General features: G+C 35.2%; 1 protein-coding gene across 1 annotated transcript in view; it reads left to right on the top strand.

Moving 5' to 3' along the window:
* Positions 1–18737, top strand: part of LOC128553171 (protein YIPF6-like) — a 39185-nt gene extending 20448 nt beyond the window's left edge. The window contains exons 6-9 of the mRNA XM_053534293.1: positions 5178–5189; positions 13583–13714; positions 16638–16798; positions 17242–18737. Coding sequence (XP_053390268.1) covers positions 5178–5189; positions 13583–13714; positions 16638–16798; positions 17242–17360 — 424 coding nt within the window. The 3' untranslated portion in view covers positions 17361–18737. The remainder of the gene's footprint in view (positions 1–5177; positions 5190–13582; positions 13715–16637; positions 16799–17241) is intronic.
* The last annotated feature ends 645 nt before the right edge of the window (positions 18738–19382 follow it).

Here is a 19382-nt window from a genome sequence, read left to right as displayed (position 1 = left end):
ATAGACTGTTGTTCGTTAAATAATAACCACCTCATACTATCATTATAATAATATATTCACACGTGAAAAATAATCAATTAAAACAACTGAAATACAACTCGTGTACAATTCATTTACACTAAAAATAAAGAAACTTTGTTTACATGCATGATCAAAATACTGATTCGCTCGTATTGCCTCTGGTGTTGAGCAAAACAGTCTCTAATATAATCTTTATTCAAGCAGTGACATGTATATTTTCCTGCACAAAACAAATGAATCCTCTATATATTGCGAGATTTTCACTCACAAATTAAACGTCAGAAAAAGGACAAGAAAAAATAAAATGTAAGTACTGTATTGAACATTGGCTGTTCACATATCACAAATTAATAGACACAATTGCCCTTACGATTTCATCCAAATATCAAGTGTCTATATAAATTTTAACTTAGAAATAATACACATACATTAAACTGTGGGGGGGGGGGGGGGGGGGGGGGGGGGGTTAAAGTCCACCTCTGAATAGAGACCACCTTGCTCTAAAGACCACAATGTTTGTTTCCCATTTTAATATTTACAGTGTATTTTAAACCTGTGAATAAAGACCACCTCTCCAATAAAGACCAACATTTTAGGCTCTCCCAAGGTGGTCATTATGGACAGGTTTTGACTGTATAAAGCAGATATATGTTTTGGATATAAAAATAATAAAGTATTTAAACATATCGAAACATTCCACTCAACATGGAATAATTACACGAGGGCAAAACCAAGTTATTTTTGGAGCACATATTTTGTATAAAATGGTAAAGATCAAATATCAAAGCACTCTTTTGCCGGTCCATATAATAGTTTGTGCTGTATGACCAGTAAAAATATCACAAAATAAATAACTGGGCTAATAGTCATAATTTTCAAAATAACACTGTGAAAATTCGTATCTGATTTCATGTTTATGTCATTTAGGTCTTAATCAATGACTTGCTAGTAAAAAGTCAAAACTATAGGCCTTCTGTACAATAGTTTTGTCTATTGAACTTGCCAGCCGATCAATAAGTGTATACTCTGATCAAGAAATAATTTAATTACATTCTTAGAGTAATTCTATGCTGCAAAAGATCCTAGATTTACCACATTTAGTATTTTCTATTCTTTCAAACTGAAACTGGAATAGGGACGTGCTGGATATCGAAAAGAAAAGGAATAGTTTTTTTCAAGCGCTGGTTAAGGTTGCCAAAATATTAATAAGTATTATGTATTTTTTCCTTTCTTCATTACAATATGAATATTCACATGTTTCTTTTAACTTTTTCCTTAAAAAAAAAGACTTTTTACTTTCATAATGCAAATTAAATCTTCTGACAAAAACCAAAAATCCATGACACCAGTGTTTCCTCAGTATCATACAATCCAACGACATGTATTGTATAGATAAGAAATGAAATTTATCAGGAGATATAAGGCAGAATTGTATTCGTGTCAATTTGTAAAAATTAATGCATGACCTTAAAATTGATAAAAGCAAAATCCTTCTCGGAACCATAAATCCTTATTAAATTGGCGAAAGATGGATGATTTTGAGTCACTGTTTATGTTGTCGTATCGTCTGTATCAAGCATTGACAAGACACTGAGAAAGAGAGAGAGAGAGAGAGAGAGAGAGAGAGAGAGAGAGCGATCACAGACTTTCGACATGCAGATATACCAAATGTACAATGGTTGTATGGATGAATTGGAAAGTCACTGATACTCAATTAATGTCTATCCAGAGTTACTTAAATAAAAACAGTGGCGAACGCTTCGAGTTGACGGCTAATACAATAAAACAAATTCACCACTGTTTCCACAAGCACATGTCAAATTACAAAATATGATATAAAAAATGTTTCCTTCCTCCCTCCCCGGCAAGCAGTGATAAAGGTGATTGAATATTTTTCAAACACGTTCAACCCCATGTCCGTTCACGGATCAAGGAATTGCCAACAGGTATAATAATAATTGGACAGAAAGAAACAATACACTCAAAAACCACTGTATAAAACTAATTGTCAGTAGAAGTTCGACTTTGTTAAAGTTCATTCCGCATTCCAATTGTATAGATATACTTATAAGTTTCCTTTACAACATCTGAGACAATATTAGTTTTCAATAAAGGCCATTATTACCTAAATAGACCTCGTTCGAGTGTCAATACATTTAAAGAAGAATTTGCAACAGGAGTATGCACAGAAGAAGTCCCGTATATCACTCGAAACGAAACCAAGATAAAGTTGCCAATAATAATCTAATTCAAGTTTTTAAAACGAAAATGGAAGACTATAAAGATGTTTCGGGTTTTCACTATAACGATGCTAATATCAAAAAAAAGTAGCAAACATAGGGAAAGAAAATATAGTTTGACTGCAGTTAAGGCTTTCAAAATTTTCTTTTATGTCCCGAATGTTTCTCGACACTCATTTGTTTTATATAACTATGCATCTGATAACAATAATAAAACATGAAAAAGACATAAAAAAACACAAGTAATGGCGCATTCGGGTGTGTTCGAGTGAGTAAAAATTTAAAATAGAGCTGAAAATCCACTGTGCACATTAACACGAATGCCATGGAGCAGATATGCAAAACTCAGAGTTAATAGAATCCACAACCCTTTATCTTTTTAGACTCTACAACCAGTTTTACAAACCATACACGCGATAGCGGTAAGTGTCCTAAAAACCCTTTGCACTGAACGTTAAGACGGGGCGGATAAGCCCTATAAATGTCACAAACTTTAACTTTTGAACCTTCATCGCTAGTGTCACGTCTTCCTGTTTTTATCTCTTCGTCCCAGTAACCTTCTCGTCTGAACACACAAATGGGATGTTAGCGTGTACAAGTCTTTGGAGTATCCCCGGGTTGCAGAAAACACGTTTAAATATGTAATTATTCGAACATCTGGTCAGAGAGCGTTAAGTGTCCTACCCGTTTGCACGGACGTTTAGACGGGCGATAAGCCCTATAAATGTCACGAACGTAATCTTTTTTAACCTTCCATCGCTAAGCGTAGTACGGGATAAATCGAAACTGTGTTTAGATTTTAAACCGCCTTATATAACACTAAAATTAGCTCTTGCCCACCGTACTCGACCGAAATGCACAATCTTGTATATCATACAGATATCAATAAATGATCACGGGACAAGATTTGCTGTCTATTAATCTAATGCACATGTACCTATTGATGTCAGACTCAAGTAATTTATATTACCATAGCTTGTTAGTTACCCCCGAAAATCATATTAAATGTTAGTCAAAGGGTACATAGAGAACTGGTTTCAGGATGTGCGTAGTCATTGTTATATTGTTTTGAAAGTCTGTCTGTCTGTCTGATCTATCTGTTCGTCTTGAATGCTACATACACGCTACTAGATGTACAAGGAAACTGTGCGAATATGAAAAGTCAAAAGAAAAAACAAAAAATGTTTTAAAAATGGCTAATACAGTATTTCATAGTATATCATATAAACAACTCCCCCCAAATTTTCGCTGCCAACAATCAAATTTATAAAACGTTGCCTTTTAATTGAAATTGTATAATTGGTTATCATCATGAAATAATACCCAAGATAAACACGTATGCCAGTGCCGTCAAAATCGAGAAGAGTATAGATATCCACTTCTGACAAGTTTAAAATTCAACAGCTTATTTAAATCTACTTTTGAATCAGCTCTGGCATTAAGGATATGACAAATATGACAAGAATGAATTTATTTTTGAAAATGGGATATTTCTTCTTCTCTTTTCTTCTTATTTTATATCAATATTTGTGATTTCTTTTTTTAAAAAGATAATGTTAGATGAGCAGTCATTATCGTAAAAATCGCACATTATTGCTATTAGAGCATGAAAAATTACTCCGTAGAAATATGGTGCATAGTTTCGTAACAGCAAAAACGATTATGATAAGCCACACTTGCTAATTTTTAAGCACGAAGCCTGAACACTGTCTTATTGAAAATAACACTTCGCATTTATAAATGGTCGAACGAGCAGGATAATGCTTTTAGAAAGATCTGACCAAGTAAACCAACTAATAAAATATGACTATGTTATATTTCTAAATAACCCAGGTGCAGCCATTGAGTTATCGTTTTTTTGTTTCTTTAAAAAAACGACATTAACAAGGGACTATCCCTAATAATTTAATGTAGCATGACAGTTTTATTGTGTATCTATGAATTGTTCTCCTAGAATTAAATGACTTTTCACTAAATTGAAAGGGGGTAGAATGTTTACGGTGACTTTGATAATAATTTCTTCTATTTTAATTTCATATTCAATAGCCCTTATTATTATATTAAAATTTGTAACTCAAGTCTAGTGAACTGTCTTCAGTAAATTGTGAAGGAGAAGAATGTATGCGGTGACTTTGATGATAATTTCTCTTATTTATATTCATTTTCAAAATTCCCTTTCATTATCAATGGAAAATTAAAGTCGATAATTAACGATTCTAAAGATATCATATATAAACCTTACTCAAGAAACTCGGATTATGTGTTTGAGGTGTAATATTAATCAGAAAATAGCTAAATTTAGTTGCACCGGATTAAACAGTATAGTCAACATCAGCAAATGTTTTTACTTTACGTCTTCCATTAGGAAAATTTACAAAGTGGTACAGCAAAACAAATACCGGTAACATGGACAATCTAGTTAACTAACTGCTATCTTTATTCGGACTTCCATCATAATTCTCAATCACATTCAGGAAGAATGTTTGGAATTTGATATCTTATAACAAGCAGTCCATATAATCAGCAGAATCAATTTCTTAAAACCAACTTCTTGGCTATTTTTCTTAAGTGTTTTGCCGCAAAGTGCTGCCGAAATTTCGATAATACCTGCAACAGATTAAGGCCTAACTTTGATATTTCATTTTTTGTTGTCTTGAAATAAGCTGCTGTAACAGCTTTCTTTATCCTGGAGAACCGCCAACCTTTATACACATACTGCGATTAACTAAACGCCACTTCGTTCTACAATGCTTGCGGCACAGAATATATTTTATCTAACAAAATATCAAACAAAACTTAACATCATCCTCTCCGCGACTATGCGCCTCGCACAAGTTACCCGATATACGATTACTTGAACCGATTGATTGTAATCGTTTAGGCGCTTAAAACTTTTGCATAACTTTAAACAAAAAGCTTCATGGCTATGTTGTGTGAAACTGATCGCCAATTGTATGTCAGATGGACACAAGAACAAACAAATTTAAAACGTACAAGAATTATCAGCCAAATGCTATTCGACAGCCGTCCAAAGTACCACGAATGTTTCCTTTTTCGTGACCCAGGCCTCGTAATCTTAGCGGATCGATTCGTTTACCCGGTGATAGATAAACTCATAACTTTAAATTTAGTTGGCACTCGTTCAACATAAAATCATAAACACGTACAAATTCATATGCATTACGCACAACATCAGTAGACGAGAGAGAGAGAGAGAGAGATCCTATCGGGAAGATGTCCTATCGTTTAGCTCCAAACTAACACTAATTTCATAACTTGCGGTCAACGAAATGCCGTCAAACCTCACATTTTTATCTGATATATTTGATAAAACTTCACATTGTTTATCAGCTGCCGCCACTATATTTGCTCTAAGGGAATCTCTCAATCGGTGTCGCTGGGCCACTGTTTAAGCACATGAACCTGATTGTTATCGCAATTTACATATAGCTTGCGGTAAACTGAATACACACTCTCTGCGGCGTCCCATTCACCGTGATGATGGTAAATATAAATAATCAACGGTTCCCTGGAACTGATCCGAATATGTATTCTCAATTCTTGGCCCAGCGGATTGAATTCGTTATTGATATAACGGCGATGAATAAAGAAAGTGGCTGAGATACATTTACATATCTTTAAACTTTAATGTGCACAGCGCGAATTTACCACGTACAAATATGCCTTACTACACAGAGAAATCGCCTTACCAATGCGCGCGTTACTCAATTTATAACGTTGCTTAAATCCTCCTATGTATTCTGCCTGGTATCTTGAAAGTATTATTAAAATAACTAAAACGCAAAGATACTACTCGATTCCATAACGAGCTTTAACGCTGTAAAGTTAAGAGGGTATAACAAAGAAACGTCTGAACTAATAAGAGATGTTTCATTCTTGGCCCTGCGGACGAATACGATTTTAAAAACGATGATAAGCGGGCATGAATAAACAAAGTGCTGAGATACATTTAGAGATCTTTAAACTTAGGTGCGCAACGAATTTTTCACGTACAAATATGCCATAACGTACACAAAGAATCGCCTTAGCATGCGCGCGTTTTCTCAAAATAATTATAGCTTTATATCTATGTTATTCTGTCATGTATCTTGTAAGTATTACAATAACTTTAAACGCAAAAGATATTCCGAGTCCTTGAACCGACTTACGCTTGTGAAATAGTATGAGAGGGTATAATATTATTGATTTATTCTTAGTATATGATTATTTTGTATTTGGATACAGTATTACGGGCGCAAGAAGATAAAAGCCCCAGAACTGCCATGACTAATGTTTTGCTTTCCCCTAAGTTCACGTAACTATACACATGATAAATAGTCAATATTTGCCATCAGTACTTCCATATAAAAGGTGTAAGCAAAGGACCATCAATTTCTACTTTTTAAAACAATACCACAACGGTTTTGAGTTCACAAACTTACCTATTGTAAATCATTTGCAACATGTAAATCTTTTGCAACATAGAGAAACTATGCAAGGTTACTTTAACACAACTTTTAAATGTGTTCTTGTTTTTGCAGTATAGATGAAATTTTAATTCCGTATATCCGAATTTAATGCAGCTTAGAATACAACGCTTCTTCAAAGGTATGACTCGGTTGATGTAATCGAGCAGACATAAATGAAGATCAAGAAATAAATTGTTAACATATTCATAGGAAATGCGAGAAACTGTACGTAACAGGTTCAAATAACCAAGATCACATAAATGACGCAATTCATCGGTTTTTGGACGTCTTTTTTTAGTTAGGCATTGCCTAAATGTGTTTTATACTTTTAAAAAAAAGTATTTTTTGCAAAGCATACAATAGAACATACGAGCAGCAATGAAAAACATTGCAACGTGCACGACGAGATGGCGACACTGCAGCTGCAGCAGCGCAAGTTTTTAATGATTTTGTATGTGCTATTATCTGTACTTCCACCGCAATAGGCAACCATTTTAAAGATGGAACAAAATCCGATCCGAAGAGGCATATAATGATGGTGAACAATTCCATCAGCCATTATTAAAATCTATATGAAGGCCATTTAGAACATTCGAACGCAACCAACAAAATAATTATCGACCTCCTTGAAATCTGTTATGAGAGTATGACATAGGTGCCACAATCCGCACGCCCGTAGTCTGAAGTTGCATTTATAAACAACCCGTAATGTTTAACAAAAAACTTCATTATGCATAACACCTTCAATGTAATAATTGATTCGTTTTAAAAAACATCTTTATAAAAACAACATGTGCATTTTCTTTTCTGAATCCAAAATTCAACATTTAATTGTTTACATTTCTGTCAGATTGTTAATGAATATCAAACATATCGCACAAAAAAAGCCATGTCTCTGGAATTCATCACTCACAAAGTAAGCCAATAAATAAAAATATGATAAAGTTGAAGTTTCCGCTTGCTCGTGCATTTCGCACCCGCAGCAAGCCGACCTGCGGCGTATTCTATGTTAATCTACCACAGCTTGTGCATGTGAACCTTTAAATAAAACTCTAGCATGCCGCACTCTTCGCTGCGTGTCTGATGCTCGAAATTCTTTCCGCATCCTTTTTTGACTTTGTCCTACCTCCCTACAGCCGACGAAGTGTACACTTCTCCTTATAACAAAATCGCGTCAATTAATTTATATATAATTAAATAATGATCAAGATAAGCCGTGGCCCAAAACACCTGATCCCCTTCATACACTTATTTCTGCCCTCACAAATGATATTAAATCGCGCAATCAACACCCTCATGATGCAATCTCCCCAAGCATCTAAATTAACTAAATTAATTAATTAATAATTGGATTACGCAATCTGCTCCGCTCCTGCTCCTTTCCCTGCTACCCGCTCCCACCCCGTCGTGCGGATCTCTCACAAAACTCACAACTTATACATATTAAGGATAATTGCTTGTTTCTGTATAAATTGAAATATCTTTCACAAGTAACACCAAGGCAATATCTCACAAGTGCATGAGCCCTCGATGAAAAATTACGATAAGGTTTTACACGAGTGAAAAATATTTGATCTTACATGTAAAACAAACAAAGTTTCTTTTCATTTCATGTTTTGACTAAAATATTTACTCATTTTAAGCCGACTATTCAAGAATAAAGTAGAGCAAACCAACTTCCTACGCAACCAGGCGTCGGCGTTTGGCGTCAGCAGTCACACCCTGGTTAATTTTTCGTAACAGTCCCACATATTTGACAAAGTCTTTTGAGATAAAGCATGAAACTTTCATCTCTTGTTTACCATCACCGTGTCCATTTGTAGGCAAGAGTAACATAACTCCATCAAGCATTTGTTGAATTATAGCCCCTTTTTATTAAAAATCATGGTTTTAAGTTTTCGTACGCACTACTTTTGACAAGTTCCTTTTTTTGAGATAAAGCTTTGAACCTTTCCAACACTTGATTACCATCACCATTCAATTGTAGACAAAAGAACATAAATCCATCCAGCCTTTTGGCTGAATTATGGCCCTTCTGACTTAGAAATCTTGATTAAGTTTTTCGTACCAGTTTATATTTTGTTGTAAAGTGTTTGATAAATGGCTTTTGAACTTTTATAATCATGTCAGTATTAAAGTCTCCTATCATAGCAAGAGTTACAAACTCTGACAACTTTTTGGCTGAATTTAGGCCCTTTTTGAACTTGGAAATGGTTCTGTTTTCCGTATATGGTGCAAGTTTAGTCAAACTTAATTGACATATGCTTCTAAACTTTAAACACTTTATTATCATTATGATTTCCCAACTGTAGGCAAGAGTACATAACTTCTGACAACTATTTTGGCTGATTATGGCCCTTTTGACTTTCGAAATTTTTGTCAAAACTATTTGAACTGAGGCTTTGAAACTTTTACACTAGTATTTCAACATGATTTCCATCTGTAGGCAAGTGTAACATAATTCTGTCACTATTTTGACTGAATTTGACCCTTTTTTGGACTTGGAAATTAGTTAAATTTTTTCATACAAGTCCATATTTTTGCCTAACATTATAACTTAAGAAACAATATTTGCCATCATGGGCAAACATTGCCATTTAGTGCAAGACTATCGAAAACCCCAAATCAGGGAACATTATTTTGCTTAAATCCATTTTTCTTTTGTCATGAAAATCAAATGGAAATAATTTGACCCCCGATTCTCAATCAATATTCTTCGAATAGTCGAGCGCTCGTCACCGACCGCTCTTGTTATCTGACATTTCGAAGATTAAGTAAGCTATCCTACTCACCACGGCGTCGGTGTCGGCGCACACCTTGGGTTAAGTTTTTCGAACCAGTCACATTTGACAAAGTCCCCCTTTTTGAGATAAAGCTATTGAACTTTCAACACCTTGTTTACCATCATCATGGCCATTATAGCAAACACATAACTCCAATCAAGCATTTGGCTGAATTATGCCCCTTATTGACTTAGAAATCATGGTGAAGTTTTTCGTACCAGTTCATATTTTGACAAGTCTTTGAGATAAAGCAGTTGCAAACATTCAACACTTGTTTAACCATCACCATGTCCCAGTTAAGGCAAGAGCACAAACTCCATCAAGATTTTGGCTGAATTATGGCCCTTTTGGACTTAGAAATCTGGGTTAATAATTTCGTACCAGTTCATATTTTTGACAAAAGTCTTTGAGATAAAGCTTGAAAATTTTCAACCCCTTTTTACCACACCATGTCCCATTATAGGCAAGAGTAACATAACACTATCAAGATTTTGGCTGAAGAGGCCCCTTTTGACAGAACTCTTGTTAAGTTTTTCGTACCAGTTAATATTTTTGTAAAGTGTTTTGACAATATTGGCCTTGAACTTTTATCATCTTGTTTAGTATAATAGTCTCTATCTGTAGGAAAGAGAACATAACTCTGTCATCTATTTTGGCTGAATTATGGCCCTTTTTGAACTTGGAAATGGTTTCTTCGTTTTCGAATATGTTGCATGTTTGTCAGGAGACTATTTTGACATATGGCTTTTAAACTTTTAACACTTGTTTATCATTATGATTTCCAACTGTAGGCAAGAGTACATAACTCTGACAACTATTTTGGCTGAATTATGGCCCCATTTTGGACTTTCGAAATTTTTTGTCAAAACTATTATTGAAACGTGGCTTTGAACTTTTAACACAAGTATAATCAACATGAATTCCACGTAGCAATGTACATAATTCTGTCAACTAATTTTGACAGAAATTATGCCCATTTTGGACTTGAAAGTAGTTAAAGTATTTTCCATACAAGTCCAATTTTGCCTAACATACCTTAATAACATATTTTGCCATCATGGCACACATTGCCAATATAGTGCACTAGACTAATCGAAATCCACAACATCAGGGAACATTTTATTTTGCTTAATCCATATTTCTTTGTCTGAAAATCTATGGAAATATTTTTGACCCCATTCTTCATCATATCTTTCGAATAGTCGAGCGCTCTGTCATATCCGACAGCTCTGTTAGCTGACTATTCGAAGAAAAAGTAGAGCTATCCTACTCACCACGCGTCGGTGTCGTCACGTCACACCTGTTAAGGTTTTCGTACCAGTCCCAGCACATTTTGACAAAGTCTATGAGATAAAGCTTTGAAAACTTTTCACACTTGTTTAACCATCATCATGGCCAGTGTATAGCAAGAGCACATAACTCAATCAGCATTTTGGCTGAATTATGGCCCCTTTTGACTTAGAAATCATGGTTAAGTTTCGTACCAGTTCATAATTGACAAAGTCTTTTGAGAAAAAGCTTTGAAACTTTCAACACTGTTACCATCACCATACCAGTTTAGGCAAGAGCTCATAACTCCATCAAGGATTTTGGCTTGAATTAAGGCCTTTTTGACTAGAAATCTGGGTTAAATTTCGTCCAGTTTCAATATTTTGACAAAGTCTTTTGAGATAAAGCCTTTGAAATATTCAAACACCTGTATTTACCATCACCATTCCAGTTTATAGGCAAGAGTACAATAACACCTATCAAGGATTTTGGCTGAAGATGGCCCCTTTTGACTTAGAAATCATGTTAAGTTTTTCGTACCATTTAATATTTTTGTAACTGTTTGACCTATGCCTTTAAACTATTATTCACTTGTTTAGTATAATGTCTCTAACTGTAGGAAAAGAGAAACATAACTCTGCTCTGTCATCTATTTTTTGGCTGAATTATGCCCATTTTGACGTTTGAAATTGGTTCTGTTTTTCAAACAAGTCCATGTTTTGTCAAAACTTTTTGACTAAGGCTTTTTAAAAACTTTGAACAAACTTGTTTATATTATGATTTCCCATCTGTAGCAAGAGAACTAATTATTTTGACAGAATTATGGCCCATTTTTATATGCCCGTTGAAAAACGGGACGTATATGGGAACGCCCCTGGCGGCGCGGGCGGGCGGTGTCCACATACTTTTCCGCAGCATATCTTCTACATCATGAAGGGATTAGATGAAACTTGGCACAGTTATGTTCAACATCATGAGACGGAGTGTCATGCGCAAAAACCAGGTCCCTGGTCATAGGACCAAGGTCACAGAGTCAAAGGCAAATTCAGAATAATATTGTCCGGAGCATATCTTCTTCATGCATGAGGATTTGATTGAAAGTTGGCACAATTTGATCATCTACATGATACGGCGTGTCATGCGCAAGACCCAGGTCTCCTAGGTCTTAAAGGCAAGGTCACACTTAAGGATCAAAGGAAACAAGACAGGAAAACTTTTGTCCTAGCATATCTTCTTCAGCATGAGGGATTTTGATATAACTTGCACAAAATGTTCACACCAACGAGGGCGGAACTCATGCGCAAAACCAGGTCCCTATCTAAGGTCAAGGTCACACTTAGAGGCAAAGATACAAGATTGAAAACCTTGTCCGGAGCATTTCATTCTTCATGCATTTAGAAGATTTTGATTAACTTTGCACAACTCGATGTTCACTCACCCCGAGCTGAGTTGACAAGTGCCGCCAGCAACCAACCCAGTGACCCATGACCCTGACACACAAATAGGCCAAAGGACCGAAACAAGACTGCCAAAGACCGAGAGCATTACAACAACAAGCATGGAGGGAATAAAGATGTAACAAGGCCCAATTAAACACCAACATGATACGAAGAGTCCATGCTCAATTTCCTTCATAATAGAAAACTATACCCAATGTTGTTACAATAACAATCCTTATAAGTAACATAATCATAACAATTCTAGGGGAATAATCAAGACCACTAGACTTATACAACATGCATGTTACATCAAATTAATGAGGTTATATTATGACCAATTCTCCAACCTGGAAAAGATATTTGTGTGGACTTACAATTTATTATTTGGATTAATAGTTTTTTTTTTTTATAACAGATTAACTTCCCATAGTAGTAACTATAAAAAACTTATAGTTAACCTTTTTTATAAATGACCGTCAGGGAAAATAACAAGACCACTTATTTCTGTGTACAACATAGAAGTTCCTATTCAAATTTTTATGAGTATTTAATGTATCTCTACCAGGAAATGAGTTTATTTTTGTTGACTTAGAAAACCCAAATGACTTACAATGATTACTAAACAACCACAAAATTAAAATTCTCATTTGCAAAAACAGTGCAAGAGTAAATGAAATTTTGCTTTGACGGCAGGTATATTGAGACATTCTGGCACCTTGTTGGACTATGAATTGTCTCAAATATTGCCTTTAGTGCAAGACATAATCGAAAAAAGTAATACAGGAACATTGTTTGTCTCATATATTTATTTTCTTTTGTCTGAATAGCCGTGAAATATATTGACCCCCATTCTTCAGTCAATTCTTTGAATAGTCAAGCGCGCTGTCATCAGACAGCTCTTGTGTATTTCCTTTCTAGTGAAACTGTTATCTTGTATCATTGACTGTTAATTCTTTAGTCCTTATGGCATCAGTTGCCATGAGGGAAAGAAAGAAAAGAAATCAGTTTCTGTTGCTTAGAGTGGATGTTCTACCACCAGGCCTCTGTGGCAGGTGTAATACATCTAAATCGAGTACACAGACATCAAAGTTAAGATCAAGTTTTTGTACTATATTCTTGACAAATTGTAAGATCTAAAGTACTGATATTCATACAGTCAAACTTCGTTTGCTTGAACTCAACAGGACTGACAAAATTTGTTCGAGTTATCACAAGTTCGAGCCATCAGTAAAATATACATTATAAAGGGACCAAGACCTGACGATGAGTTTGAGCAATGGATGGTGTTCCAATTATCCAAGTCCAACTGAAAGAAGTTAGACAGTATACATAAAACTACTGTACTTTCGTTTTGTTTCTAGGATGCTGCAGGGTTCGTCTGATGATCTGGATATGATGAGTGATGGGGGACCACAGTTTGCCGAGGTGTTTGTGATATATTGGGTAGGAGCTGTGGTTGTGACGCTCAACACAAAGTTACTTGGAGGAAACATGTAAGATATGCTTTTACAGGATGTCAAGTAGCCAGTAAGCAGTAATTGCAGTAGTCTTTTATATGTTTTTTTGTCGAGCCCGCTTGCAGAAGCAAAGACATAGTTGTCCAAATGGCTGTTTGGTGTATGTGTGTGTGTGCGTGCGTGCGTCAGTGCGTGTGTCCGTCCGGATTTGTTTGTCCAGACCATAACTTTGACATGCATGGAGCAATCTCATTTATATTTGGCGTGAATGTTAACCTCAGTGAGACGGAGTGTCATGCACAAACTGCAGGTTCCTATCTCAAAGGTGAAGGTCACACTTGGAGGTCAAAGGTTAAATTCAATAATGACTGTCCGGAGCATTTCTTCATGCATGGAGGGATTTTGATGTAACTTGGCACAAATGTTCACCACCATGTGACCGAGTGTCATGCGCAAGAATCAGGACCCTAGATCTAAGGTCAAGGTCACACTTGGAGGTCAAAGGTCAGATACAAGAATGACTTTGTCCGGAGCATTTTTTTTTCATGCATGGAGGGATTTTGATGTAACTTGGCACAATTGTTCACCATCATGAGATGGAGTGTCATGTGCAAGAACCTAGAATTACTTCCCTTTGTTGTTACTATAAATAGCTTATATTGTAACTTTTTTTGTTACTGGTCGTAGGGAAAAATCAAGACCACTTTTCTGTAGTACAATATGGATGTTACATCCAATTTTGAGGTGTATTTTGACCTGTCTCTACTGGTTAGGATTTTTGTGTGGACTTAGGTTTTTTTGTCGAGCCCGCTTGCGGAAGCGAAGACATAGTTGTCCAAATGGCTGTTCGGTGTATGTGCATGCGTCCGGATTTGTTTGTCCGGACCATAACTTTGACATGCATGGAGCAATCTTGTTTATATTTGGCATGAATGTTAACCTCAGTGAGACGGAGTGTCATGCACAATCTCCAGGTTCCTATCTCAAAGGTCAAGGTCACACTTAGAGGTCAAAGGTCAAATTCGATAACGACTTTGTCCGGAGCATTGCTTCTTCATGCATGGAGGGATTTTGATGTAACTTGGCACAATTGTTCACCATCATGAGACAGAGTGTCATGCACAAGAATCGGGTCCCTAGGTCTAAGGTCAAGGTCACACTAAGAGGTCAAAGGATACAAGAATGACAACTTTGTCCGGAGCATTTCTTCTTCATGCATGGAGGGATTTTGATGTAACTTGGCATAAATGTTCACCACCATGAGACGGAGTGTCATGCGCAAGAACCAGGTCCTTAGGTCTAAGGTCAAGGTCACACTTAGAGGTCAAAGGTCAGATACAAGAATGACTTTGTCCGGAGCATTTCTTTTTCATGCATAGAGGGATTTTGATGTAACTTGGCACAATTGTTCACCATCATGAGACGGAGTGTCATGCGCAAGAACCTAGAATTACTTCCCTTTGTTGTTACTATAAATAGCTTATATTGTAACTTTTTTATTACTGGTCGTAGGGAAAAATCAGGACCACTTTTCTGTAGTACAACATGCATGTTACATCTTATTTTGAGGTGTATTTTGACCTATCTCTACTGGTAAGGATTTTTTTGTGGACTTACAATTTTTTTTATTTTTTTTTTTTAAGATTTACTTCCCTTTGTTGTTACTACAAAATATCTTATATTGTAACTTTTTGCAATCTTTTTTTTTATTTGGCATAAATGTTTGCCTCAATGCGACAGATTGTCGTGTGCAACTCCCAGTCCTTTTGACAGCTGACGGGCTCGACATGTTGCCCGTGGGCATCTAGTTTAAAGATTTACTTCCCTTTGTTGTTACTATAAATAACTTATGTTGTAACTTTTTGCAATCATTTTTTATTTGGCATAAATGTTTGCCTCGATGAGACAGGGTTTCATGTTCAACTCGTAGTCCTTTTGACAGCTGGCGGGCTCGACATGTTGCCCGTGGGCATCTAGTGTTGTAGTCTTGACTGAAAACTTGGCAATTGAAATAATTGACCCATAAGGGAGCGATTGTCTAGAGGTTAAGGTGTCAGCCACTTAACCAGGGGCTAATGGGTTTGAGCTCTACTGGGGCCATTATCACACCTTCTTATAAGACATCTGTACCGGTTTTTCCTGGAAATGGACTCGAGTGTGGTTCAAAGATTTCATCACATTCGAGCTAAAATAGATTAGTATAAACTACGGATGTTTGACAGTTTCCGGACGATTATATAATTTTCGTTTCCTACTTCAGAATTTTTTGGCAATGTTGAGAAATACTGAAATCGCATATGGAAAACAAGTAATCAGACAGAAATTGCCATTTTCAATTAAGGTCCACTACCTTAACTTAAAGTTTCCTGGAGGATACATGTTTAAATTACTTGATTAAGATAGTCAGCCAGAAATGACGATCGGCAAATTACATATGCAGTTTAGGCATTCTCCTATCTTTACGGAAATTCATGTACATGTTGAGATATATTTACTACAGAAGAATACCAAATAGCCTAACTAGAATAATATATGTAATTCCACAAGAGATTGCCGAGAGTCATTACGGGTTCAATGCCTTAAGAGTTATATCATATACTGAACAATTATGTAATTTTAATAATTAACAATATTTTTATGGAATTACATAAAATAATACACTCTTAGGCCGTTTGTATGCTCTGAGGGAGCCTTGCTCCTAAAATTTAACAAAGTGTAACACTTAACAAAATTACTTGAAATGTAATTATATTTTAAAAATACCTTGAAAAAATAGTCAGTCGATAACTACCGTATCATGTTCTGTTTTAGTGGTCAATAGTCATTCATATGATCGAGTGCTTTGAAACAGATTAAAACAAAAATTACCCCTTTAACAGTCTGTAATTCCAAAATTACAAAATTGGCTTATTCAATCTTATTCAGTCTAACAGAACACATACTTTTTGATATTTTTCAGCTCATTTTTCCAGAGTGTATGTGTACTTGGGTACTGTGTATGTCCCCTGGCTATTGCCCTGATTATCTGCAGAGGTATACTGATTGCTGATGAACAAACTACCATGCTTTTCATCATCAGATTTGTTACTGTTGTTGTTGGTTTCGGATGGTCAACGTTTGGTATGTATCATCATCGAGTACACCTTAAAATGTACATAGGATAATTCTCAACTGAAATTGTCTGATAATCTGGTATAATATGAATAACAATAAATGTAATATTCTTTTTAACACATGTATGTTTTTCCTGCTGAATTATCGAAATGTCTTCTTTCTTCAGCTTTTATAGACAAACTCAGCTTGACCAGCATCTCCAATACCTTAAACAATGTCAACATCAAGAAGTTAGTACACTAATATAAAACAAAATTTATGTAATGGCTTTATTTCCCTCTCACGATGCCAAAGATGTGACATAGTGCTCTTCATAAAGCAAAGATTTTAACCCAAACATTTGTTCTACTTCATTCTGAATTCTGTTTGATAAAATAAATTATTCATTAAAACATCATTCTAGTTCCATTCTGTTCTGTCTGTGACAAAAATTCTTTGATATATTTCAGCATCCACAGCATTCCTAGCAGAGAGTCAACCACCAAACAGAAAAGCACTGGCCATGTTTCCAATATTCCTCTTTTACTTTGTGATCAGCTGGCTGATTATTTCACATACCCACTCATAGTGTAGATATACAATCAAGAACTGTTTATAAAATGGGAAATTTATTGGCCTTGGAATAGGCTATGAGGGATAATACAGGTTTATAAAGATACAGATGAAGTGTGAAAGTGGTTATTTTCTAGCCAGCATGGTTCAAACGGAGGGAAATGGATTGAAGTGCACTAATACACCAGAGGTCTGGTTATGAATTTAAAACACTCTTTCTTTGAAACATGTTCAAGCTTTTTGACATGCAGAAAGAGCCATACTGCAGATGCCAGTTACTGCCAGGAAAGAGAGGCAATTGGTTTTGTACCATGTTTAGGTTCAAAGTTAGTTTTAATCTAATCTTAGAACACTCTAGTATAAATACTCGTCTGTTACTGTGTACTGATATTCATGTGTTTTGGTGAAAGTCTCTTGCAATCTGCGGCCTGCATTTGTGATATTTCATGTTTATTTGAGTTTTAAAAAAGTCACCATTTATACTTAAGGTCAACCTATATACAAGTTAGTTAATCTATACATGCAGTTGTTATACAATGTTAGACCAAAACTTACAGTAGAACTGTATTCTACTGATCATGTATGTGATTTAAAACTACAAAAATTATTAAGCTGGGTACACAATAAAAAATTATTTATTTTATTGATTGAACAGAATTTGAAATACACTTTTACACCAATATTATATATTTGAAAAAATTGGACATTTATACTGTTATGTGCTATATTAAATTATAACACAATTCACACCCACCCCTCCCAAAAAAAATACTTGCATGCATTTCCAGCTTTTGTAAAAAAAAAAAAAAAAGGTATCGCAGAGTATTGTAATTTCTTTTAACGAAATAGTTGGGACACAATGTTTTATATATCTTAATATGTGACTTTTGAATGCTACTAAAATATGTGAAACGTAGAATTGTTATCGAAAATGTGAGAAATATGGGAAACTGATTTGGAAGCTTGGCATGAAGTTAACGTTTTCTTTATGTTTTACGAAGCTTTTGACTGAAGTAAATTTTGTTTCAAAAGATAATTTTGTAATGAAATGGTGGTGGATGTAAGAAAAATTATTTTAAATTTCCTTATTCTTGCATATTTCATGCCAGAAGTCTACTTTTCTCTAGTATCTGAAAACATTTGTTTCAGCTTCTCCCTCTTTGATCAGATGAAAACCCTATAGATTTTTGATCAAAGACAAGTTTTGTTATTATTGGTTTGTTATTTGTAATACTGTGATGTATGCTGTGAAATAATGTCAGAATGAATCTAGATTAGAATTTTGATTTAAGGCTTTTCCTTTTGACTCTTTATTTCTTTGTTTTGCTTTAATATTAGTTTTTAAGAATTTACTGTGATATATTTATGCTATAAATAAATTGATGGAAATCCATGTGTTTGTTTCTTCTTTTGCACTGGGTAATGTTAATAAACTATTGGCATTTGGTCCAAATTTACTTTACATCAGATATTATACACTTCCTGCTGATTCTACTACAAGAGTCCTGTTAGTTGTAATAGAAGACCACTTTATTTTTTAGTTGTTCTAATATAACACATGCCAGTTGTCTCAAGGCAACAAGTTCTGACTTTGACCCTACTCAAGAAAATTTACAATAATTTGACACAATTACAGACTGCAATAGGAAGTATTAAGCCTTAGAACTACAAATTTAGAATTATGCCCTTTTTAAGTTCACCTGAACTTTCAGGGTGAGCTGTAACTATTTTAACTTAAACATCTTATCTGAAACAACAGGTAAGAATTACACCAAACTTTGTAGCAGTCTCTGGCAAAGCCCCTATAGCTAGAATTAGAATAATCTTTGTGCAACTTCTTCTCGTGAACTGCCTGATGGATCTTGATCAAACTTTGTCTGTAGCATCATAAAAAGGTCTGCTCTTGAGCTTTTAAGCTTGACTATTCAAAGAATAGGTAGAGCTATTTGACTCACCCATGTGTTGGTGTCTGCGTCGGTGTCCCTATTTGGTTAAGTTTTTGTATGTAAACTGGTATCTCAGTAACCACTTGAGGGAA

The sequence above is a fragment of the Mercenaria mercenaria genome, unplaced genomic scaffold, assembly GCF_021730395.1.
Source record: "Mercenaria mercenaria strain notata unplaced genomic scaffold, MADL_Memer_1 contig_3553, whole genome shotgun sequence".
In the NCBI taxonomy this organism is placed as follows: Eukaryota; Metazoa; Mollusca; class Bivalvia; order Venerida; family Veneridae; genus Mercenaria; species Mercenaria mercenaria.
Note: the sequence above shows the minus strand (reverse complement) of the source record. Positions and strands in the feature narration are given on the sequence as shown.